Source organism: Crocodylus siamensis, chromosome 6 (genome assembly GCF_052110815.1).
Source record: "Crocodylus siamensis isolate JL-2025a chromosome 6, ASM5211081v1, whole genome shotgun sequence".
In the NCBI taxonomy this organism is placed as follows: domain Eukaryota; kingdom Metazoa; phylum Chordata; order Crocodylia; family Crocodylidae; genus Crocodylus; species Crocodylus siamensis.
Genome location: NC_143400.1, coordinates 8,837,843 through 8,863,073, shown reverse-complemented (window position 1 = coordinate 8,863,073; position 25,231 = coordinate 8,837,843). Strand labels below are relative to the sequence as shown.

Below are 25,231 nucleotides of genomic sequence, written 5' to 3'. Positions count from 1 at the left end.
ATCAATACTTCTCTTGGCCCTGTTCCAATCATCATACAAAGAGACTCCCAGCTTATTTCCAACCTCAGATGGTAACAAAAAGAAAGATGGTACAATTACTCCAATATAGCAGGTTCCTGTCCACCCTTGTGGTAGGACCGTATAGGCACGCTTTCCACAAATCCAATAATGTCCTTTTAGGGCCCTGTGTTCCCCTCCCAAGGCTAGGGGGTCACGGCTGTGGAAAAGAAGGGGATAGTATTTGGTGCCCTTATGCCCTAAAGGGCCAGTGTGATAGTTACTCAGTTTAAACTGACATTTCCATACGCCATCTTTATCCCTATACTCGCACTTGGTTATTTCATTTGTGTCATTCAAGGCACTCCAATATGCATTAAACCTTGCCACTGTGCCATTCAGGTGTGCCCATTGCCACTTATAAATGTAGGTAAATCGTTCGCCTCGGGTCTTTTCATATGCCTGACATCTGGTAGGGTCAGGATCGAAAGGTAATATTCTTGTCCTTTTGAGATTTTGCATCTGTGTGGAGATTGGGAGCCTAATGGCAGCAGAATTCCATTGATCAGCATACTTGCTGCATACTCGGGCCCATTTTAATGTCCATGTACACTGACTATGTCCTAACCTCCTTCCTGTACCATTACTGCTAATACAGTACTCTCCCAATGCCACTTGGGAAAGATCCCAGCTGTGGTTCTCATCCCATTCTTGACCAGTACTCTTAACATCTGCTTTGTCACTGACTAACCATTTTGGGGCCAAAGGAAAAGCCCTCCAAGGCCACTGTTCTCCGGCCTCTCGGAGCCCCCCACAGGCCCAGCAGTTGGTAAGATTAAAAGTACTTGCAATCCTCTCCATCATATCAACATACAAATTTGTCCCTGGGGGAGTAATTTGGGAAAGCTGGGGCATAGGCCAGTGGCTAAGGCTATGCAATCCTGCTTCTTTCATTATGCAGATAACAACAAGGCACATTAAAATTCCCACCATATTTTCCCTTTTACTTTCTGGACTAATTTTCTGAACTTTGATTAAGCCGTCTCAGGCGCACTTGGAGATCACCAGTAGGTTCACAGCTCCACTTGCTGGCTTCTTGTTCCGAAGACGACTCAGCTTCCGGAGTGAGTTCGTCTTGGGAATTGTTGTCCTCTGACGCTTGTGGATGTCGTTTCACACGGGTATGGTGTATCCAACGGTCATGGCCAGCGATCTTTACAGCGGTGTGGGTTGTTAGAAGTACCTGGAAAGGGCCACTCCACCTCTCAGTCAGAGGTTCCTTTTTCCACCGCTGCACCAAGACCCAGTCTCTCGGGGAGAAGTCATGTACCGGTACGTCTAAAGGCAGGCGCTGAAAGGAGGCTGCATACCTGTGAAGAGAAGACAAGACAGACTGCAAAGCAATAACGTACATATGAAGCTCACTATTACCTAATTCAAAAGTTACATTCTCTCGCATCCCAGGAGGTAAGACTCGAGGCGGCTTGCCAAACATAATTTCATATGGGGTCAATTTGAGGCCCCGTCGGGGAGTGCTTCGAATGCAAGTAAGAACTAGCGGCAATGCTTGAGGCCACTTAAGGTGTGCTTCAATACAGATTTTGGTGAGCAAAGTCTTTAAAGTCCTATTCATGCGTTCCACTTGTCCTGAACTCTGTGGTCTCCATGGTGTGTGTAGTTTCCAAGTAACCTTGAGAGCTTGTGCGACTTCTTGAACCACTTTTCCCACAAAGTGTTGTCCTTGATCCGACTCGATGGACTCAGGCAGGGAATACCGGGGAATGATCTCCTGTAACAAATACTTCACTACTGTAGCTGCAGTGGCAGTCCTGGTGGGCCAGGCCTCGACCCAACCAGAGAGCTGGTCTACCATGACAAGTAAAAACCCGTGATGTCCGGACCGTGGGAGCTCGGCAAAATCAATCTGCCATGCCTGTCCAGGGTACGCTGCCCAGGGTCTACCTCCCATTGGCACAGGGGGTTTCCTTCGAGGGTTTACTTTCTGGCATGTGATGCACTTGGTAGCAATGCGCTGAGCTTCTACATATAGCCCTGGGGCTACTGCTTGGTGGATCACTAGATCACCCATGGCCAAACCTCCCATATGGGTTCTTGCATGGAGCTGTTGCAGCACCTCCCGAAGCAACTGCCTGGGTATCATGACTTTCCCTCCTGGTACTATCCACCACCCCTGGGAGTTCTTTTCTGCACAAGCTCTTTGTGCAAATTTATCTTCTTCAGGGGAATACTGTGGGACTAAATCTTGGATGTCTGGCCATATGGCATGGGACATGGCCTGCTTGGATACCTCCTCCGCTTCTCCCCCAATAAATGCAGCTTCCTTTGCTGCTGAATCAGCCTTTGCATTTCCAAGCTTATGCTTTTCCTCAGCAGCCTTCCCATGGGCCCGCACATGAATGACTGCTACCTCTTTAGGCTGGTGGAGTGCCTCTAGTAGCTTGATAATCTGGGGGCCATTAGCAATTTTATTCCCAGAGGCCGTAATAAAACCCCTTTCTTTCCACAATAGTCCGTGTGCATGGACTGTAGAAAAAGCATAGCGAGAGTCAGTGTATATATTAACCCGCTGGTCTGTCCCCAGCTGTAATGCTCGGGTGAGCGCAGTGAGTTCTGCGGCCTGTGCCGACCATGAGCTCGGCAATGACTCCCTCCATACTACCTTATCCAAGGTTACCACTGCACATCCTGTTCGTCTTTTTCCATCGATGACAGAGCTGGAGCCGTCTACGAAGTATTCAACATCTGGGTCCTCAATTGGGTCCTCAGCAAGATCAGGTCGCACCTGTGTGGTTTGATTTAGGACCTCAAGGCAGTCATGCATCGGTTTCCCTGGCTCTGGCAGCAAGGTTGCAGGGTTTAAGGCTGTAGTATGTTTGAAAGTAAGTCCTGGATTAGAGAGCAAAAATATCTCATACCGTGATTGTCTGGAGGGGTTAAGAAATTTCCCTCCCTCAGTCCCTAGGATCTGGGGAACTCCATGAGGAGTGAGTATTTCCATATCCGCACCCATGACTATCTTCTGGGCTTCTTCAACAACCACTGCTGTGGCTGCCACAGCCCGAAGACAGGCTGGCCACCCGAGTGCCACTGGATCTAGAACCTTTGAGTAATATCCCACGGGTCTCCAGGTCGGGCCCGATGGCTGTGTCAGCACCCCTGATGCGACCCCTCGATTCTCATGAACATACAGTCGATATGGCTTTTTACTGTTTGGGATGGCCAGGGCAGGGGGCTGGGTTAATGCTGCTTTAAGCAGATCAAAGGCATGCTGCATTTCTTTATTCCATTTCCATTTAGTGAGACTCTCCTTAGTCAGTGAGTCATACAGTGGTCTAGCCTTCCCACCATAATCTGGTGTCCATAGTCGACAGAACCCAGTTAGCCCTAGGAATGCCCGCAGCTCCTTGGGTGACTTAGGTGGGGTTAGACCTTGGATTGCCTGTATGCGATCTGCACTTAGGGCTCTGACTCCTTTTGAGAGCTTATATCCCAAAAATGTGACTTCAGGCTGACATATCTGGGCTTTCTCTCTAGAAACTTTATATCCTTTTTCCCCCAGAGTGTTTAGGAGTGACCTGGTGGCTTCCTCACAGAGCTGCAAGTTTGGGCTTGCAACTAGCAGGTCATCCACATACTGGAGGAGAGTCACTGCGGGGTGTGATCCCTTCCACTCCTCCAAGTCCTTCTGAAGGGCAAGTCCGAAAATATGAGGGGCTGCTACGAATCCTTGTGGGAGAACTGTCCACATGAGTTGGGCTTTATGGAAGGTGTCTGGATCCTCCCATTCAAAAGCAAACAATTTTTGACTGTCTCGGTGAAGGGGAATAGAGAAGAAAGCATCTTTCAAATCTAGCACTGAAAATATTTCAGCTTCCCCCGGTACTTGTGTCAAAATCGTGTGAGGGTTCGGGACTACAGGATGGTCTGAAAGGACCTTCTTATTTACTGCCCGTAAGTCTTGGACCAGTCTGTATGAGACCCCATCTGCCTTTGGCACTCCAAGAATGGGGGTGTTATAGGGTGAAGACCCTTCCACTAGCCATCCGTACCTCTTGTATTTCTCTATTAACGGCTTGAGTCCAGCTCTGGCCGCTCGGCTGAGTGGGTACTGCTTTACCCGAACGGGCCCCTCCCCATCCTTGAGTACGATCCTTACCGGGGAGACGAACTTAGCTCGCGCACGGGTTCCATCAGCCCATACCGAGGGGTCTACTCCAGTCATGTGATCTTCTGGACTTACTGCAGGGCGTCGGTCCTCCAGGAGAGCCATCTGATAGTTCGAGCTCTGCTTGACAGGTAGCTGGACCACCATCTGATCGTCTCTGAAAAAGATCTCAGCTTGCAATTTTGTGAGTAAGTCCCGCCCAAGGAGTGCAACCGGGCAACTTGGAGAATACACAAAGGAGTGCTCGAGCAAATGGTCCCCCACTTTGGTGAGGAGTGGTTTACAAACAGGGAGTCGGGTTTGCATTCCCTCAATCCCTTCCACAAGTACATGCTGTTCACTAGTTCCTGCACAGGGGGGGTTTTCTGGAATCATTGAAAATGTAGCCCCAGTATCCACCAAGGCTTCAAAGTTTTTGCCACCAACCCTAATGGTTACCATGGGATCTTCTCGGGCTCCAACCCGAAGGGTAGTGGTCTTAGATCCCTGTCCCCTTCATTCTGAATCCTCACCCTTGTCTTCTGCCCGCATGAGGTGACCTCTCGGTTCCCTCTCTCTCTTCTCCTTCAACTTCGGGCATTCCCTTTTCCAGTGTCCTTTCTCTTTGCAATAAGCACAAACGTCTGCTCCCACTCTTTCTCCTTTCCCCTTCTGCATCCCAGCCTTTTCAGAGTTCCCTCCAGTTATAGCAGCTGCTAGTGCTGCCATCTGTCGCTGAGCCTTTTTATCCTCCTTGCGCTCCTGCACTTGCTCACGATTCCCATACACCTTATATGCAATTTCCACCAGCTCTGAAATCGGTTTCCCAGCACCTCCCTCAGTTTTCTGTAACTTCTTACGGATATCAGCAGCAGATTGACCAATAAACATAAGATTTACCATGCGCTGGTTATCTGGGGCTTCTGGATCCAGATCCGAAAACCTGCGAAACGCCTCATACAGCCTCCCGAGGAAACCTGAGGGATCCTCCTCTCTTCCCTGTCTCACTTCATACAACTTAGACAGATTGGTAACCCGAGGCACTGCCTTTCCCATTGCTTCCACTATAATTCCCAGATACCGTGCACTCAGCTCTCTGCCTTCGGCAGTGTGATTATCCCATCTCGGCTCTTCTACAGGGAAGGTATCACGCAGAGTACGACCAGCAGCACCCTCTAACTCAACTCTGGCTGTCGCAATACGCTCTGCTGTACCTAACACTAATCTCCTCTCCTCCGGGGTTAGGAGGGTCTGGAGCATCATCTGGACATCAGCCCAAGTGGGTCGATGAGTCTGCCCAATAGATCGGAACAAATCCCTCATCTTTTCAGGGTCTTCACGAAAAGAGGGGCTCTGATTCTTCCAGTTAAATAAATCTGAAGTGCTAAATGGGGTGTAGACAAAAGTTGCAGTGCCTCCTTCCCCAATAACCTCTCGCATCGGACAGTTCAACACCGGCTGTGACTCTACAGGCTTGCGCAAATAATAACCCTTATTTCCTGATTCAGATGAGGCACTTGGCTGAGGCTCACGCTCTAACTCATTAGGTATGCCTTGGTACGTCGGTGGTGGTCTCTCTAAGGGAGGGGGCGGTGGTGCAGAAGGACTGGATGCTGAGGAGGCGTCTGACTCATCTTCGCTACCCGACAGGGCAACCGGAGCACGGGTCCGGTACTCAGCCAATTCAGAATTCCCCCCCTCATTAGACTCAGGAAGTACAGGCGCCCCCCTCCGAGTCTTTTTCTTAACAAGCATCACATGAGACTTTACTAAGTAATTCTTAATCCAAGGTGGCTGATTTTGAACCACCCACAACCAACAATCAATATAAGGAAACTGATTCCAATACCCATTTTGCATAACAATTTCATGGATAGCTATCACTTCTTTTAGCACAAAGGATCCTTTCGGGGTCCAGTGGACCCCAAATGTTGGCCACTCGAGTTGACAAAACTTAGTTAAATCACCTTTTTTCATTTTTATTCCGTAATCGGCCGGCCTTGCAAATTTATTAAAATGACGTAATAAGCACCTTAGAGGGGTATCCGTGTTTTCTATACGGGAGCTAACCGTACCCATTTTGCCCACAAAAGTGCACCCAAGGCACACCAAATACCAAAAAGACCCTTACAGCAGATGATTTACCATGAGAACATGCACACCTCCTGCTCCGGACCCAGAACCAAATTGGGCAAAGGGAATTCGTATACTCACTCAGATACCCCAGAGATCTCGATCCAAAGCCAAAAATGTGTACCTGGAGACTCCAAAAAAACCAAAATTTGCATAGGAGCCCTTAGTGTTCCGGATGTCCCGGCTCACACCTCAAGCCCCCCCTCCGGGCGAGCCAAAAAGAAAGGCTCGGCGCGCAAACCCCCCAGGGGGGCAGAGACGATGTGCTGACGAACTCCGGAGTCAACCAAAGAAAGCCCCACGTTGGGCGCCAGATTGAGGTAAAAAAAACTCTCTCTCGGTTCGTTTTCTTTGGAGGCTCATTGAATAACAAATCCTTAGGCACACATTGTTGGTGAGACAAAAGGTATATATTTGCAAATAGGGTCAGAGGGAGAAGACAAAAGATCAAAACCCTCTGCCCCCCCCCCGAGCACAATCATTAGCAGGCTTTTATCCCCTCTCTTCTGGCACGTGTACAGAAACAGGAACTCTTACAACTCATTTCCGGTTCATACAAACATGCATGAGAATACGTCAGATCATGCATCCCATGTGTATTATAATTAACTACTTAAGTATGCGGGGCGGATAGGCTTAATATGTATTAGGTTATTGCGCGTGCTTAAAAGGGACCCAAGGTTACTCAAGGTTCAACCTGAAGGCTAAAATGGCAATTACTCTTATCTTAGCCTAAGAACTGTGGGAGCTATGAAAGAAAGTGTGATTTAGTGTAACAAAGAGATAGTAAATTTGCGGAACAAAGAGAGAATGATACCTTAGTACAGAGAGCTCTTGGAGTTTTTCCTTCAGTTTCCAACCCCCCCCTTCCCTCTCTCATTAAGGAGACAAGGAGGGCTGGCAGCCATGCTTATTCAGAGGACAACACTATTGATGGGAGCTAACAGCTATTGATAATGCATTTTTAATAATATTTCTAACAGAACAACTGAGATGGATCATGGCAGCCTGGGATATTGGGCTGGTGCTAATAGGATGATGCTCAGGGCTGACACATGCAAGGTGCTGCATCTCAGAAAGAGTAATCCAAAATACAAATGCAGAATGGATGACACATGCCTGGACAAGAGCACTACAGAGAAGGATCTGGGAGTCTTGGTAGACCACAGACTGACCTGACATGAGCCAGCAGTGTGATGCAGCTGCATCAGAGGGGAAAAGTGTAACAGCTGCTGCTGGATTTGCAACAGGGCTCAAGCTCCCTGTAAAGGCTGAGTGGGAAAGTTTGCAGAAAGTTGTTGCTTGAAAGAGCATATGCATGTTTTTGTTTGGCTCCTGAGGCAGGGGAGGGGAGGGCACTCGGCCCCGGGGGACTCGGCCAGGCTCGGAGAAGGGAAGGAGCCCCGGGACCACAGCGCTCTGGGAGGAACCACCCTGCAGCCTGCCTGTAAAGTGAACCTGCCCTTAGTGATGGGGAGATGACATCCTGATATCCTTTTTTCCCTCTGTAAGGCAGAAGGACCCATGTGGAAGAAAAAGGGCAACAAGGTAGACTTGCCTAGGAGGACAAGGTGTTGATCTGGGAAGGCTCTGGGGAGAGGTAACTGAGAACCAGCCTGGGGCCCGGTGGGTGATAAACCCAGGTTTGGTTCAGTTGTCAGCACAAGGGGCTGTGTCTGGGAATTGGAGAAAGGTGCTTTAGGGGAGCGGGGAGAGTGTGTGTTTTTCTGCAGATGCTACAGACAGCTGGAGCAGAGGAGAGCGGCTCTTCCCCATGAGACTCTGGCAGAGAGCAGGACTCACCAGCCATGGTTATTGTGGTGCCAGGGTGAAGCAGAGCTGGTGTCTTGTTCACCCCATGTGCTCCTGCTGAACTTCACTGCAGTCGCAAAGAGGATGTCCTTGATCCAGTTGGCACAGAGTATTTAATTCATTGATACCTGCCTTCAACAACTAGATGACTCATATCCTGTTCTGCCGTTAACCTCATTCATATGTGGACTGTTTTGTAAAAATAAACTGTGTACTTAGCTAGACTGTATGAACTCCAGTGTGTGGGGAAGCCACAAGAAAGCACTCCATGGAGAGGTGGCCCCAGCTTTAGGGACTGGGAGGTTGATTGAGGCTATTTGACACCCCAGGATGCTAAATCCAGGCATGGCTGCAGGTAGCGCTGTGGCTAGGGTTACAGAAGCATTATGTGCAAGACACAGGAGGTGGCACTGCTTCCTCTTGACTTGTGGTGGCTGCCTCCCACTCAGACCTTTGTCTGAATGCCCTGTGGGGGGGCTCTGCCAGATTGTCTGACATCAGAAGGGCAGGTGGAGGTTGCAAAACTTCCAGGACTATCTGTTCCTTTACTTAACCATACAGGACGATCACCTACAGAGGCCTTCCCCATGTCTGCATTGCTCTACCGTCCCTCCGTTTCCAACTTCTTCAATATGGAACTTAATTCTTTGAAGATCTTTCCCATTCACCGCTCCTGACACCATGCCGTGACCACCAGTTCAATGAACAGTATGCAAGGCTGCAGGCCCTTGGCTTGTCTTTCACTAGCTGACTCCAAAGTAACCTCTCCATCAGGGACCATGTCCCAATTCCCAACTCCTGTAGTCTCCTGTTAAGGGAGCATCTATACATTATAATTTCTATCACTACAACCCCCACAATGCATTGCTTTAGGTCAACTCATGAAACCTGTTTCCAGTTTTTGGGGGGTGCATGCAGCTCCAGCACCTGTTTGCTTTTTCTGAATCGTATCTGTACATAAGACACACTAACTGCAGATAAATTTGCATAGATTAAACCAAGATTTTAGTTCATAGTTTACCTTGTTTTCACTAGTTTGTGGGGCTCCAGAGAAAGTACCAAAGGGGAGGCGAGGATTTTTCATAGATTTCATAGATGTTAGGGCTGGAAGGGACCTCGAGGATCATCAAGTCCAGCCCCCTGCCCCAGGGGCAGGAAGCCAGCTAGGATCAAAAGACCCCAGCAAGATAAGCATCCAAGCGTTTCTTGAATGAGTCCAGAGTAGGTGCCTGCACCACATCTGGAGGGAGTCTGTTCCAGGTCTTGGGGGCTCAGACAGTAAAGACATTTTTAGTTATGTCCGGCCTAAAACAGTCTTGTAGGAGTTTATGACCGTTGGTCCTTGTTTTTCCTTGGGGCGCTCCAGTGAACAGACGTTCTCCAGACCCTGATGAACAACCCTTGTGTACTTGCAGGTGATATTTTTGCAGGTGATATCTTTGATTGGACCAACTCCAGCCAGGTCTGACCACTCGCATAGGTTCCTGGCTGTATTACAGGACCTTCACCTTATCCAGGAAGTGCACAGCCCCACTAGGGGTAACGCCTTGCTGGACCTGGTCCTGGCCACAGGGGATGACCTGGTGAGGGGACGGCAGGTCCTTGACCACCTGGGCAATAGCGATCATCACCTGCTGGATTTCATTATCCAATGCAGGGTGTCAAGGGCTCACACCAAGACTAAAGCCCTTGACTTCAGAAAGGGCAACTTCAATGAGCTTAGGAAACTAGTGGGGGAGGTACTGAAGGCCCAGAAGGTAGAGAAGATGGGAGTCCCCAAGGGATGGTCGTACCTTAAGAGGGCAGTCCTCCAGGCCCAAAGGATAACAGTCCCTGAGAGAAGCAAGGGGGGTAAGAGTGCTCAGAAACCCCCTTGGCTCAGCAAGGGCATTCAGCAATGCCTGAGGACTAAAAGGTGAGCGTACAACCAGTGGAAGGGAGGAGCTATCACCAAAGAGGAGTACTCCTCCTCGGCCCGTGAGTGTAGGAGGGCTATTAGGAAGGCCAAGGCACAGATGGAGCTCAGCTGGCGTCCAGGATTAAGGACAACAAAAAGTCCTTTTTCAAGTACATTGGGAGCAAGAAGAGGGCACCAGGCAATGTAGGGCCCCTGCATGACGCAAACGGTAATCTTGTGGCTACGCCAGACAAGAAAGCTGGTAATTTTAACAGTTTCTTTGCCTCTGTTTTCTTGAACACGCACCAGGATATCCCACCTACCAGAGCTAGCGACAATCTTGGGGACAGCTCTGTCAGGCCTTCAGTCAGTGCAGATGTAGTTAGGGATCTTCTAGAAAGGCTAGATATTTTTAAATCTGCAGGTCCAGATGCCCTCCACCCAAGGGTATTGAGGGAGCTGGCAGGGGTCATCGTGGAGCCCTCGGCCCAGCTGTATGAGCATTCGTGGTCACCTAGCCAGGTGCCAGGGGATTGGAAACTGGCTAATGTGGTCCCAATTTTCAAGAAAGGGAGGAAGGAGGACCCAGGTAACTATAGACCTGTAAGCCTCACCTCGGTGCTCAGAAAGATCTTGGAGAGAATCATCAAGGAGCGCATCTGTGTGGGGCCTGCTGGGGAGATCATGCTCAGGGGCAATCAGCCTGGGTTCATCAAAGGCAGGTCCTGCCTGACCACCCTGGTTGCCTTTTATGACTAAGTAAGTAAATCCTTGGATGATGGTGTCACTGTGGACGTAGTCTTTCTGGACTTTAAGAAGGCCTTTGACACCGTCTCTCACCCCATTCTCATCAATAAATTAAGCAACTGTGGCATTGATGCCTGCACAGTTGGATGGGTAAAAAATTGGCTGATGGGGTGCACCCAGAGAGTAGTGGTGGATAGGATGTACTCAAACTGGTGAGATGTGGGCAGTGGAGCCCCCCAGGGCTCGGTCTTCGGGCCCGCACTGTTTAACATCTTCATCAGCGACTTGGGCGAGGGGGTGGAAAGCACACTGTCCAAGTTTGCTGATGACACTAAGATGTGGGGCGAGGTGGACACACTTGAAGGGAGAGAGAGGCTGCAACTAGATTTAGACAGACTACAAAAGTGGGCAGACGAGAATAGGATGGGGTTCAACGTAGACAAATGCAGGGTGCTGCACCTGGGGAGAAGGAATCCACAGCACACAGACAGGCTGGGGAGTTCCCTCCTTGAAAGCACAGAGGCGGAAAAGGATCTTGGAGTCGTTATTGACTCCAAGATGAACGTAGGCCGCCAATGCCAGACCGCAGCCAGCAAGGCCAGCCATACCTTGTCATGCATCCAAAGATGCATCTCAAGCCCGTCCAGAGAGGTGATCCTCCCCCTCTATGCGAATTTGGTCAGGCCTCAGTTGGAGTACTGCGTCCAGTACTGGGCGCCGCACTTCAAGAGGGATGTGGCCAGCCTGGAGAGGGTTCAGAGGAGGGCCGCCCACTTGGTGAGAGGGCAGCAGGACAGGCCCTATGAGGAGAGACTGAGAGACCTGAACCTGTTCAGCCTCAGCAAGAGGAGGCTGAAGGGGGACCTGGTGGTTGCCTACAAACTCATCAGGGGAGATCAACAGCAAACAAGTAGAGCCCTTTTCTCCCCAGCACCACCTGGGGTGACGAGGAGCAATGGTAATAAGCTGATGGAGAATAGGTTTAGGTTAGAGATCAGAAGGCAATATGTTAGAGTCAGGGTGGCCAAAATCTGGAACCAACTTCCCAGGAAAGTGGTCCTTGCCCCTACCTCGGGCAAGTTCAAGAGGAGGTTGGACGATCACCTCTCTGGGGTCTTGTGAACCCAGCATTCATTCCCGCCTGTGGCAGGGGTCAGGCTAGATGATCTGTCGGGTCCCTCCTGACCTTAGCTACTATGAAACTATGAAATTTCTAGGCCTGTGCAAAGCAGCTAGTATTTGCTTTGGATTTGGCCAATTCAGGGGACAGTGATTCGATTCAGTGATTCAAATCACTGTCCCAAATCGATTCAGCTGAATCTGATTCAGTGATTCAGCTGCTGCCAAATCCCTGAATCACCCAGGCCAGGCCCATCCCCTGCCCGCTCTCCCACCCCGGCAATTGCTGTCCCACCCATCCCAGCTCCAGCACTTTGAAAAGAAAAGCTCTGATTCACCGGGTGCTGCCGGGCATAGGGGCAATCCCCACAGCTCCCCACTGTCCCACACTGTGTGTGGGGCTCTGCACAAGCCCCCACCCCTTCATGGCTGCCGCACCCACCCCAGCCCCGGCCCTTTAAGGAAAAAAATACCCCAAAACCCTAAACTCACTGGTTTCTGCCTGGCGGGGGGTGATCCCCACTGCCCCACACCATGTTGGGGGCGCTACACGAGTCCCCCATAGCTGCTACAGGAGCTGGTGAGTCCTGGGGGTTTTTTCAGGTTTTTTTTTCTTAAAGGGCTGGAGCTGGGGCAGGCAGGGCAGCCATGGGAGGGGCTGGAGGAGCAGGGGGTGGAGGTCAGGGGGATCATGCAGAGCCCCCCATGAGGTGGGGGGCAGCTGGGATTGCTCACCTACCCAGCTGCACCCAGTGAGTACGGTTGGTTTTTTTTAAGTGCCAGGAGCTGGGGCAGGCAGGGCAGCCATAGGGTGGCTGGGGGAGCAGGCAGGGTATGGGACCTGGCAGGGGTCCCCCCATGTTCCCCTCGTCTCTCCCCCACCCCCTACTTACCAGCTCCAAGTCTGGCTCCAGCCCCCTGCTGCAGCGGGCAGGGACTGTCTGAATCATCAAAGCTCTCTAAATCTTTTCCGAATCAAGTCAGAGAGCTTCGAATTAATTCGGACCTTTTTATTGGTCTCCTGATTCGATTCAGATTTGGAGATTCAAGCACCGAATAGGCCCGAATCTTCTCCAAAGCGAATCAGCACCCAAAGCTTTGCACTGCCCTACCAACTGCATGGCGGAGAGATTTAGACAAGCTTTCGGGAGCAAGGTGTTCTTCTTCAGGTCTCAAGAAAAAGCAAGTGCTGTGAAGGTTCAAAACAGTCTGCAGTGCTGTGAATTTGGAGATGAGAGAAAAACCCAGGGGAAGCAGATGAGCAAATCACAGAAGAAAGGATCACCTGATTTGTGGATGATTAAGACCTGTCAAAAGGGAAGAGGCTCATTGTTATATTTGTCCCAAGGCCTTCATAAATTAATGACTCCAGACAGAAGTGTGGGAAAGAGTGCTGCCAAGACAAGCAGGCACACAATAGATCAGAAACAGAAGCAAAACTATACCTGCATTGGCATAAGCAAATTCAGCCAAAAGTAACTTTAGTAATAGTGGCTCTCAACCTATTTTTGGACTCAAGGCATACCTCACTGGGCTTAAGCCAGCCCTCGTGACTTTTGTGGACTGAGTGGCACCCAATTTCAAAACCTGTTTTATCTCTGACGGTGCTTAGCGGCTTAAACAGGAGCACGTAAGGTCAGGCATCCTTCAGACAGGCACACGCCTGAGTCTGGCTTATCCGCTTATCTGCTCATGCCTTGTGGTGCCCTTAAGGGGATCTGGCAGCACCCCAGGATGCCCCGGCACACTTGTGGAGAATCCCCACATGTGCAGATTCAACACATTGAGATGTCTCATATCTCACCCCCGCCTCCCCTCCCCGCCTTTCAAAATAATAGCAGCACAGCGCACAGACCACATTACTCTCCCGTGGCTTGCACTTCTTTGCTGGGTGGCATCAATCATCTGTGTCTCTGCTTCTCTGAGAAGGTGCCCTCTGCATCAGGTTCTCGATGGTGTTTCCTTCTGGCATAGTGGCTTCCATTCCCTTGCACACTGTCCTAAGGGGGTGGCCCACCTTCATCCGTGTCTCCTCATCAGACATAGGCAGCTCAACATCATCAGGTCCTGGCTGGTTGGCATTGCTACTCTCTGGTGTAGCATTACCTATTGTCACTGCAGGTCACAAAGTTGATGGCCCAACCACAGATGGGGCTCCAGCTGTTGCTGCTGCACGTCATATGGCACTCACACCCGTACCTCACAGTTGGTCGAAGTGGCAATGCCAAACCACCTTAGGTGCCCATGTGCACTGCTTGCTCTGCATAGGTCTAATGTAATTCCTGAAGGGGAGAGAGCCAGGGAGCAACCGGCTGGCTCCAGGGCCCTGGAGGAAGCAGTGGGGGCAGAGCGGCTGCGAGGGGAGGCTCAGAGGCTGCAAGGGGTGCCTAGGGAGGCGCTGCCACTTTTGCTGCCAGACTGGGCTATGAGATGGAAGTCGGATCCTGCAACCAACAGACTGTGTGCGCGGGAGCCAACCCCAAGGAGACAGAGGGCGAGCAGCCCCAAAGACTGTGTAGAGGCTCAGAAGGGGAGACTGGGGCCCGGAGGCCAAGAGGACAAGACACCTAAGAAACCGAGCTGCCAGTGAGCCCACGACCAGCCTGCCACATCAGGCTCTGGGCCCCGGTCTCAGCTTTTTGGGCTCTGGGCCCCAGTCTTGTACTCCTAGGCTCTGGGCCCTGCACTCGCCCTCTTAGACTCGGGGCCCTGGTCTTCCCCTCTCGGGCTCTGGTTCCCGCTCCCTTCAGAGCAGGCACATAGGGCAGGCGCCCAGTGCCCACCATGGGTGCCACATGGCCATCTCAGGCCCTGACGTGTTAAATAGGATAAAGGCCTGCCTGAGCACTCACAACCTCAAGCTGCCATTCATAATCCCATAATTGCAAACCAAAGCTTCCTTATTCCCTTTTCTACACCTTACCGCCCTCTGCTTCTTACTGCTCTGAGCGCGGCACACTCCCTGGACAGGTCTGGTTTTACTACGGCGCCTGCACTTGTGCTTCTTACACGAGCCATTAGTTGGGGCGCAAGACCCTTTTGCACACCAGCAGTACACACCAGGCTGTTGCCTGCTCTGGCTCTGCCGTGGCATATTTAATAGCTCGCTTATTCCTATTTCCGTAGGCACGCCAGCATGCAATGCTAGGGCATCTTTTGCGGCGACATCCATAGCTATTCCATTTTCAACAGCACATTTAAAAGTGAGGTCTTCTTCCTCCATTAAAATTTTCCTTTGTATGGCATCATGGAGTGGCCCACATGCACATCTGTCTCTGGGGGCCTCACTAAGTCCACCCTTTCAATTGCCATATTCAGACAGATTCCTTAGCTGAGTGACAAAAAAGGATATAGATTTACCTTGACTCCTTTTGTGGAACCTGAACCTTTCTGTAATAACCCATGGTTTGAGACCCAGGTGCACCTGGGCAATCCTCGCAATTTCTTTAAGTGTTCTGCTTCCTGGCTTCAATATGTTTTGTCTCCCATCAAATTGAATAATGCAGCTACACTCTTCTGTGGGGGAATTTCACTCACTTCAAAAAACTACTCCAGCCACGATATGCATGTAAGCCAGCTGTGCAGACACTTTCATAATCTCCAGTGGGTGATGTTAAGATTTGCTTGTCATAGGATTTGCCCTGACTACAAGATTGGGACTCTCGTTTTACGGCAGCAGTGTGTCATGTGAGGGTATGCTTGTGCTGTGGGCACACAAGTGATTACAGCTCATATATAGTGATCCAAGCAACTTTTCCACAAGCTAACAGGCACATGCGAAGGCACAATTGGCATGTGGCCTATTTTGTTTAATAAAGCACCAGCAGTTTGCACCAAAGGAGAATCTGGCCAAAAGCCTCATTGTATCTCACTTCTCTAATGAAAAGAGCGGCTCCTCATTTTCTGCCAGGGTCCCCTCAAAAGGCACAAAAAACCTTGTGCAATAATAAGGACACAGAAACATCAGTTGACTTGTCTGCAATTTATTGAGAAGGGCCGTACCCCTAGAAAACGGGACAGACCATGAGCAAAAGAGGTAAGGAGACAATGACAATACAAGCACATTCTGCATACAGAAGCCTTTGCGAGAACATTTTGCTCGGTTACCTTAAAAATAAGCCATGCACACATCAGGCAAAATGGAGTACAACTAACAATAGAGAGGACACAAGCAGGATTAATACCCACACGTTTCGGGCAATGTTGGCTAGAGTACACCTGGGGTTGCCCAAATAATGCATCTGCCTACTCGTTCCAGATAGCGGATGTATTGACCTCTCTAGACACCTGCAGAGAAGTTTCCTTCTCTTCCGTTCTGACTGGGTTGGATTGTGACTTCAACATGGGAAAGCATGGCCTACTGCTGTTTGTAAGGCGAGTAAATGCAGGACATGCGATGCAGTAAACTAGAGGACCCAAGGAAACGTGACCATTGAAGAAGACTCAGGAAAGAGAAGGGAAGAAGGAGTTTTATACACATTGCCACAGGGCAGTCACAACAGCTCAACAGATACAGCACAGCGAGAGAGGAAGAGCGCTCCTCCCTTCATCCACCCTCTGCTAACTGCTAGCCTCCAGGGATGTGTTTCCTGGCACAGCTCCCTAACTTTTCAACATTGCTTAGGTCTGCACAAGACTCTGGAGCTTGCTGAAAACCCAGGCCCATGGTGGAGGTGTCTTCTCACATGGCTCCCCCGAGGAACACGGGCAGTTGGCAGAGGGTATACAGAGGGCACTAAGTGGCAAGGGGCACAGTTCGTTTCTTTTCTGGATGCCAGGACTGGGTGGAGAGGGGCTGTGCTGCAGCCAGGAGAGCAGAAGAAAACTTTCCTGCCCTGGGAAGAAGGATTGCCAGGCTTAGCACCTTCCCCCTGAAGATTTGACGGTGGTGGTCGTGGTGCATCTCCTGACAGATGAGGAGGATCCACCCCCAGTGCTGCCTCCGCCACAGCTGAAGCCTCTTCCGCTTCCAGAGGAGTAGCCACCGCTGACCATGCCACCTCCACTGACACAGCTGCCTCCGAACCCGCCTCCTACCATGCCTCCTCCTCCGATTGCACCTCCTCCAATGCCACCTCCAATTCCACATCCTCCTCCAAATCCGCTTCCACCTCCGAATCCACTTCCGCCTCCAAATCCACTTCCGCCTCCGAATCCACCACCAATTCCTCCGTGGCCTCCAGAAATGGTGGTCCTGCCCACCACCGCTGAAAGGGAAGCACAGGTTGGTCACCACTCAGAAGTCACGCAGAAAAGCAAAGGTGGGAAGACTTGAATGCTTAGCACCAAAGAATGGCCATGACAGAAGGGGTCTCTCTGAAAAATGCTGGAATGAGGATAATCAATGGGATGCTGTAATATCTGGATAAAAATCACACCGGAATGACGGAAGAGGTCATACAGGCAGGGAAGAGGCACGCTACATCAGAGACTGCATCAAATCCAATAGGGCAGATTTTTCAGCGGGTAAGGGAGGTACCATAGGATCACTGTGGATCAGAGTTCCAGGTTTCAAAAGAAAAAAGGACATCTAGGGATATACTATCAACCCACACACCAGGGTGCAGCAGTGAGCTCAAAATGCTAAGGGAGTCTAGAGAGGGTGTGACAGCAGAAAACACAGCAATAACGGGAGACTGATATAGAACTACCTAGACCGTGTATGCCAGAGCCTGCAAGTAAGAGAGTAACAGTGGGAACATCCCTGATCAGACCCAGTCCACTCTCCCTTTTAGCATCCGCTCTCTGCTGCTGTGTGATACGTGAGACAGGGCAAAATGGACCTATGGTCTGACCCAGGACACGGCTGTTCTTATGTTCTTATGTCACTCGATGGCTCAAAGAGAGGAACAGTGGGAACACCCTACTCAGGTAGGCATTTAGCAACCACAGGAACCCAGCTCCAGCAATTACCCACGCTAAAGCAAAGAGGCAAGTACTTACAGACATTCACGTTGGACATATCGTGACTCAGCCTGTGCGGGGGAAGGAAGAGAGAGGTCAGTCACCCCGTGGAAATAAGTCCTGCTGACACTGAGACCCACCCAGCTGTGAACTTCACCTCTGTAGTGCAATACCGTTCCCTGAGCACCCCTTTTTTTCCAACTTCTATTAACTCCACTCAGCTTTGAACTATTTCAGACAGAGGGAGTCCGATTCATATTGCCACACAGGTCCCTGCCATGTTGCAGTGTTGCCATTAAGGCCAATGGCAGCTGGGACTCCTTTAAGGTACATGCATCCAGAGCTATCCCTTTAAATGGGGTAAAAACCCTCTAGATATGTTTGTTGCTCACTGTGCTCTTTACATTAGAAATCACTGCGTTTAGAAACCGCTACATTTAGAACATGTATATTCAGCTAGATCTTTTGGATTACATGTCTTTAGCAAATGCGGCAATACAGGCATCACAACTGCCGTTATCATGAGAAGGGCAAAACGCACAATGTTGCACATATCAAGCAATACAGATTGAGATAGTAACAGGCCATTTCATTTCCCTTGGAGTTACCAGCCCTTCCCCAAACACCCAGACAAATGAAGCAGAGGCCTGTCTTCAATGACCAGCAGTCACCATTTAAGGTGGGGCAGTGAACTGCAGAGGGAGGAATTCTGTTGCAGAGACAGCCGTGCAACAGTCAAAAAAGCAGTTCAGCCCAAGGGTTTCCATCTCAAGCTCATCTAAGATCATATACTAGAGAAATGTCACAAGGACACGAGCACCATTCATGCAGGGCTTTCTTCCACAACAACCTGTTCAATGCCCCCCAGAAACTCCAAAACAGCTCCCAGAACAATCCTGAGCACAGAAATGATGTATGACTGGTACTGAGCAGCACTTGCCGCAGACACTGCAGCAAGTCTGGATGGTTTTGAGGGTATTATTAGCGGCTCCAGTGTTCTCACAGGTTTTGTTGCACGGACTGATAGGGGCATCACTAGCTACTGAGCATGGGACTTCGGGGCACAGCCCCAGAATCAAAACTTCCTAAACTTTAAATGCTGGAGACTGCACGTGAGAGAGGCACATTGGAAAAAACCCTGGTCAGACCCAATCCACTCTCCCTTTCATTATTCGCTCTCTGCCGCTGGGCAAAATGGACATTTACTGGGCAACATGGACCCCAGGGTTTATTGTATGGACTGATAGAGGCATCCCTAGCTCCTGAGCATGGGACTTAGGGGCACAGCCCCAGAATCAGAACTTCCTAGACCATGGGCAACTGGTGCCTCCTGAGTCTGTGGGGGGGCACCCACAGAGGCTGCCGGCGGTGTAGGCAGCATCGGCTGAGCTGGTGATCATCCACAGATGCCACCAGTGGCTTTGGTGGTGGGGACAGCCCTGTCGGGGGGGGCATGTGCCCTACCCCGTGCCTCTCCTACCAGTCACCTAAGTCTTAGACCATAAATGCTGGAGGCTGTAAGTGAGAGAGAAACAGTGGAAAAAAACCCTGGTCAGACCCAGTCCACTCTCCCTTTCAGCATCCGCTGTCTGCCACTGGGCAAGATGGACCATTTACTGGGCAACGTGGACCCCAGGCTGACTCAGTAAATAGCAGCGCCTACATTCTTGTGTCTGCTTCAAACTTGCACTCATTACACCTGTCCCCTCAACAGTGAAATTTAAAGGGCAGAGGGCCATATGTTCAAGTGGGATCCATCAACTCATTGCTCCTTGATGCACTGGAACTACAACTTTTCTGCTCCTGCTGAGAATCCTGCCTATGTAAGGACATCCCACCTCAGCCAGATCACCTGGGTACGGCACTCACCTGCACTCTTCCCCTTCCAGCAGCTTCCTGTACATGGCAATCTCTATATCCAGGGCAATCTTGGTGTTCAGTAGCTCCTGGTATTCCTTCAGCAAGCGAGCCAGCTCCTCCTTGTCTTTGTGCAGGGCACACTCGAGCTCTTCCAGCTTGCACCTAGCATCCTTGAGGGCCATCTCACCCCGCTCCTCAGCCTCTGCAATGGCTGCCTGCAGCTGCTGACACTGAAAGAGGAAAAGGGAGACATCTCAGTTTTCCTGTGGGACCTTCCCTCTGTCATAGTTATCAAGGGTGGAACAAGGCTGGCTGGAACTTGGGACAGAGAAAGGGTCTTACTCCACATGTTCTTTGGGAAAAAAAGGAAATGTATTGCTGAAGTTCAAAAGTTGGGAGGAGTTTCCACTCAGTGTGGACCTGTTCTAACACACACTTTTATTCTGGCAAATCTCTGCTTTCCATCAAGTGTCCGTTCTGACCGGTCCCCATCAAAACAGGACAACAAGATGCCCAAGCTGCTCAGAGCTCACCCAATGCAAGGCACTCCTTACCAGGAGTGTGGCCTGGAGGCTTCTGGCACCAGCCAGATCTCGACTGCCGCCGCAGGTAGTCCCTGGGAATGCTATCGCTGGGCCCAGCCCCATACCCATACCCAGTGCCAGCGCGGTATGGATGAAGAGCACACGGCCCTTACCTGCTTCTTCACGTTCTCAATCTCCGATCGCATCCTCTGGATACCCCTGGTCAGCTCCTGGATCTCTTGCTTGGTGTTGCGCAGGTTGTCCCCATGTCGTCCCGCTGTGTTCTGCAGCTCTTCATACTGAGTGTCACACACAGAACAACCTATTCAGCACAGCGCCCGGGGCCCTGCAAACAACTTCTTCGTGGCTAGGTGTGTTGTGGCTACAGGCAATAGTGCTCACCAGTATTGTCCCATTGCTACGTAGGGGCTGAGCTTGAAGGAATATATGAGTTTTATAGGCTGTGGGACACATACTGCTCTCAGTTATGCCAGTTTAAATCGAGACAAGTCTCCGTTACTCCAGTGTGCACCCACTGGTTTCCCAAGGATTACCCCACGGTGGGACGGGCAGTGCCAGGATCAGTTCCTGGGTCTGTCATGGATCACTGAAGCATTCATAAATGGAGTTTGCTCAGGTACTGGGAGCCAGGAAAAACCATGTGGATTTTTTATGGGAAAACCACAGACTGTGCAGCAAGATGTGCATGAATGTCCCATACCCATATCCCACCCCTTTGGTCCTCTGCAGATTTCCTGCAGCAGCAAGGACACCAATGAGGGCAGCAGGACTTTGTGCACCTTAAACTAAAAGGGAAGCTTTTCTGTGTGTTTTTCTTTCTAAACGACCAGCATTTAGGTCAATCAGCAGCAAGCTTAGCCTGTCTGGTTCACCCACTAATGTATTACTCACCCTGCTCTGGTACCATGCCTCAGCTTCCGCCCTGCTGTTGCGAGCGATGGTTTCATATTGACGCCTGACGTCCTCAATGATGCTGTCCAGATCTAGGAACCTGCTGTTATCCATAGACACCACCACAGACAAGTCGCGACTTATCGTCTGCATCTGAGCCAGCTCCTGCAAAGCATTAACGCACTAGTCAGCGCTGCCGAGTGTTTCAGGTGTGCTATTGCTCTGCTGTACCACTTTCCCGCCGTTTTGAACTAGACCAGAAATATGCTTTTGTAGATTTAGGGTTATCAGACGACAGATCTTACTTGCAGCACAGAGATCCCAACAGCTCCTGTTTCATGTTTTTATCACAACAGCTCAGGCGAGAGCTGGTCAAAATGATTCAGCTCTATTGCCAGCTGACCAAGAGAAGGGGGAGCTCCTTACCTCCTCAAATATGTATCTCAGGAAGTTGATTTCATCAGTCAGGGTTCCCACCCTTGCTTCCAAGTCTACTTTAGCCATGTAGGCATTGTCCACGTCCTGAAAGAAAGATCGAAGGGACAGAAAATTCTTTAGTCTCTTGGGAACAGCCCTGAGCCGCAGCCTGCATTATCTGGAGAGAAACCTTGCTTCCAGGTCCTTAAACCGTGTTCTTACGGCAAGAGCCTTCAGTGCTAGACACTGCAAGTGCTTCAGCGGGAGACACGTGGACATTATGTTGTTTTCTAATTGGGTTTCCCAGTCACAGAGAGCCCACAGCTCCCAAACGCGGGTGTTTTTTGGTGCGTCCTGTCCCCCGTGCCCTTTCATTAGCTGCATCGCTTACCTTCTTCAGCACCACAAAGTCATTCTCGGCAGTCGTGCGCCTGTTGATTTCTTCTTCGTACCTGTTCAAGGTAAAGAGGTGAGTCGGCTTGTCTGCCTTTTACTGAGTAAGGCACCAACAAACTGATTCTCACACACACCGATGTACACGCACGCAGACGGAGAGAGCATATTATGGGCGCAAGTCCAGTGCAATGTCAAGGGCCACCATCTATATCCAAACTACAGGGGAACGGTCAGCATTTAGCTCGTGTCTAATTTTACATCCTTCAGCTCCATGCCATGCTTTACCAGAGCTTCACCCCTGCGTGTCCGTCCTTTACTTGGTCTGAGGCCCGTAGATCAAACTAGGTCATGCATATTGTAAGTATAAATTAATACTTACACTTTCCATAGGCACCTTCTGCCTGGAAATCTCTGCTCCTACACCCCTACCACACACACAAACACACACATTTTGGATAACAAAGAGGTGTCTGAATCTCTTGGGCCAGACTGGCATCCTCAACCAATACTTGCTATTAATAAGTTGAAGAAGAATAGCCTGAAAGGCTGAGCCTTTTGGACTTGTACATCTCTCTCAATTGTTTCCTTTCTTGCTCGGACAAAAAACTTACTTTGTTTTGTAATGTCCCATAAGCCAAGTGTAATGTGAACAACCTAGGTGTCTAAGTGGGATTTATATGTATTCCATACATTTGCTATGAGGCATGTTTTGTAAAGAGGTCTTGAACATTAGAGTGAAAATTCGCTGATCGACCCTTATTGACTTCCCATGGCAGAAAAGTATTCATTTGTTTTTTCTCTATGTGGAAACCTCCCTCCCCACAGGGACACTTCCAACTCCTTGCTGCTATCTGAAAGTTGATACTTGGGAAAGAACATCCTGAAAAAACAAGCAGGTTGGATCTGGAGTGTCTGCAAATGGTTTCTTTCCCACTTACTTGTTCTTGTAGTCTTCAACATAGGCTTGCATGTTCTGCAGTTCTGACTCCAGCTGTTCTCTCTGAGCAAGGACAGAGTCCAGCTGCCTCCTCAAGTTCTGGATATAATTTTCAAACAAGATATCAAGGTTTCTCCTTGGACCACTATCTCCTTGCTGTTGGAGGAGCTCCCACTTTGTGGACAGAACCTTATTTTGTTGCTCCAAAAACCGGACCTGAAACACAACAGGCAGAGAGATAAGCCATACTTGATCCAGTCCAGAAGAACACAGTCAAGAAAGGATCCGGTTGAATCAGAAAAGCAAGGAAGTTGCAAAATAACATTAGAGCTGTACAGTACTTTCAAGATATTAGGCACATAGGAGGGAGGTTGCAAAGAGGATGGAGTTGGACCGTTCTCAGTGGGGACAGAGGACAGAACAAGGAGCAATGGGCTCACATAGCAGCAAGGGAAGCTGTGGTTAGTTAGATATTAGGAAAAACCTCCTCACTAGGAGGGTAGTAAAGCACTGGAAAAGGCTACCCAAAGAAGTGGTGGAGTCTCTATACATGGAAGTTTTTAAGACTTGAGTAGACAAAGCCTTGGCTATTTGCAACGCGTAGGGGGTACGTGCGTGTGCACATAGACAGAGAGAGCAAAAAGGCGCCACTGGCGGTATCGGTGGTGCCTGTGGGCAGTTGCCAGTTGCCACCCCACACCCCATACCTTCCAACCCTCATTTTCTATGTTTCTATGATTCAATGATATTGAACACAGTTCAGAAAACTCTGACATTCTGGGAATGTAATAAGCAAACTGAAATATTTCAACTCGCTTTTCTTGCAATTTTCTCCTCCCCATATTTTTAAATGCCAGCACCCCAGGAGGAAAGGTTTGCAATTTTTGCAGGTATACCATTCCAGCATTTTGTGGTGGACACATGCGCAAGAATATTTTCCTTCCACATTCCCCCATTCCATACTCTAGCATACTTTCAGGGGTCCCTCTAAAAAGTTCACCAGCCAGGGGAACTTGAGATGACAGATCTAGCACTATTGTAAAAAAGGCCAGCAAGTTTGAAGAAGCTGAATATTTCAGCCTACTAACAGCCCAATGGAAGTCCCATGGTTCAGCTTGGCAAGAAACATATGCAATAGTGAAACCTGCTAAGGGAGGCTGAAGGTGACATAATGGCTACAACTTCACCCGCTACAGCATGCACCAGCTAAAACAGAAGCATTGCTTGGGGTAGCAGAATCTGTGGCTGAAGTATTCAATCAAGTCCCTGACCAAAGATCAATAGAAAAACCTCTCTCATTCTGCCTTTCCTAACAGCATAGACCTGGAAACACCAAGTCTTGTACACACAGGCAAAGCAGCTCGAAGTACCCATGCTGCACGTGCTGCCCCATCTCCTCACCTTGTCAATGAAGTTGGCAAACTGGTTGTTGAGGGTCTTAATCTGCTCCTTCTCGTGATTCTTCACCTGCTGGATCTGGGGGTCAATCTCCACATGGACTGGCCTCAGGAGGCTGGGATCCACCTGAACAGGTTGGATGCCTCTAGGGAACCCAGGGCCACCACTCCCAGGTCCACCAAAGCCACCAAATCCTATACTGCCACTGCCAAAGCCACCCACAGGTCCACCGCCAATCACTGGTCCCATGCCACCACCACCGAAGCCACCTCCACCAAAGCTACCTCCACCAAAGCCACCTCCCATGCCTCCTCCATAGCCACCTAGTCCTCCTCCAATGCAGCTTCCTCCTCCAAAGCCACCAGCTCCTCCATAACCCATTGCCCCGCCACCAAAGCCAACACCTCGGCAGCCATATCCTCCGCCATAAAACCCAGAGGAAATCCTTCCGCTTCCGCCTCCGCCATAGCTCCTGCTGCTGAAACCACCACACCGTCCACCACCTCCATAGCCCCGGGAGGAAAATGAGCTGTAGCTGCTCCTGACTCTGCTCCCCCCTCCACCACCACCACCAATGGCAGAGCATGAGCTATAGACTCTTCTGCTGCCTCCAATGGATTTAGTACATGGCTGCAGAGCCATGGCTGCTCCTCTCAAGCTGAGATACAAATGGAGAGAAGGGTCACTGGAGCTGTGCTGCAAGGAGTTGAGTGCAGGGAGGATGGAGGAAAGTCCCTCTGACTCTGGGGCTGGAGAGGCTCCCTTTTATCTGCTCCAGGAGCTGGGCTGGGTTTGCCTGGGTGCTGAGGAGGATGCCAAGTTATTGTGTTCCTGCACTTGACGTGGGTGAATAATGCAATACCTACCCAACAGCAGCTTGCAGTGACTAAGAAGGATTGCAGACTTTTACGTTGACTGGGAGGCTATACTCCCAATAATGTACTTAAACTCTTTTTTGTCCTCTCTCAGATCCTTACTGTGCATTTATCTGGACCTGGATCTAGGCCTCCCAC

General features: G+C 50.1%; 1 protein-coding gene across 1 annotated transcript; it reads right to left on the bottom strand.

The window, feature by feature from the left end:
- Positions 1-16,727: 16,727 nt before the first annotated feature.
- Positions 16,728-24,860, bottom strand: LOC149860894 (keratin, type II cytoskeletal cochleal-like). The gene is made up of 9 exons (XM_090054255.1): positions 24,222-24,860; positions 22,822-23,036; positions 21,879-21,939; positions 21,497-21,592; positions 21,071-21,235; positions 20,332-20,457; positions 19,644-19,864; positions 17,814-17,845; positions 16,728-17,077 (listed from the first exon to the last, which is right to left on the bottom strand). Exons 1-9 carry the CDS (start codon positions 24,858-24,860, stop codon positions 16,728-16,730), a joined length of 1,905 nt encoding a protein of 634 aa, XP_089910381.1.
- Positions 24,861-25,231: the final 371 nt, after the last annotated feature.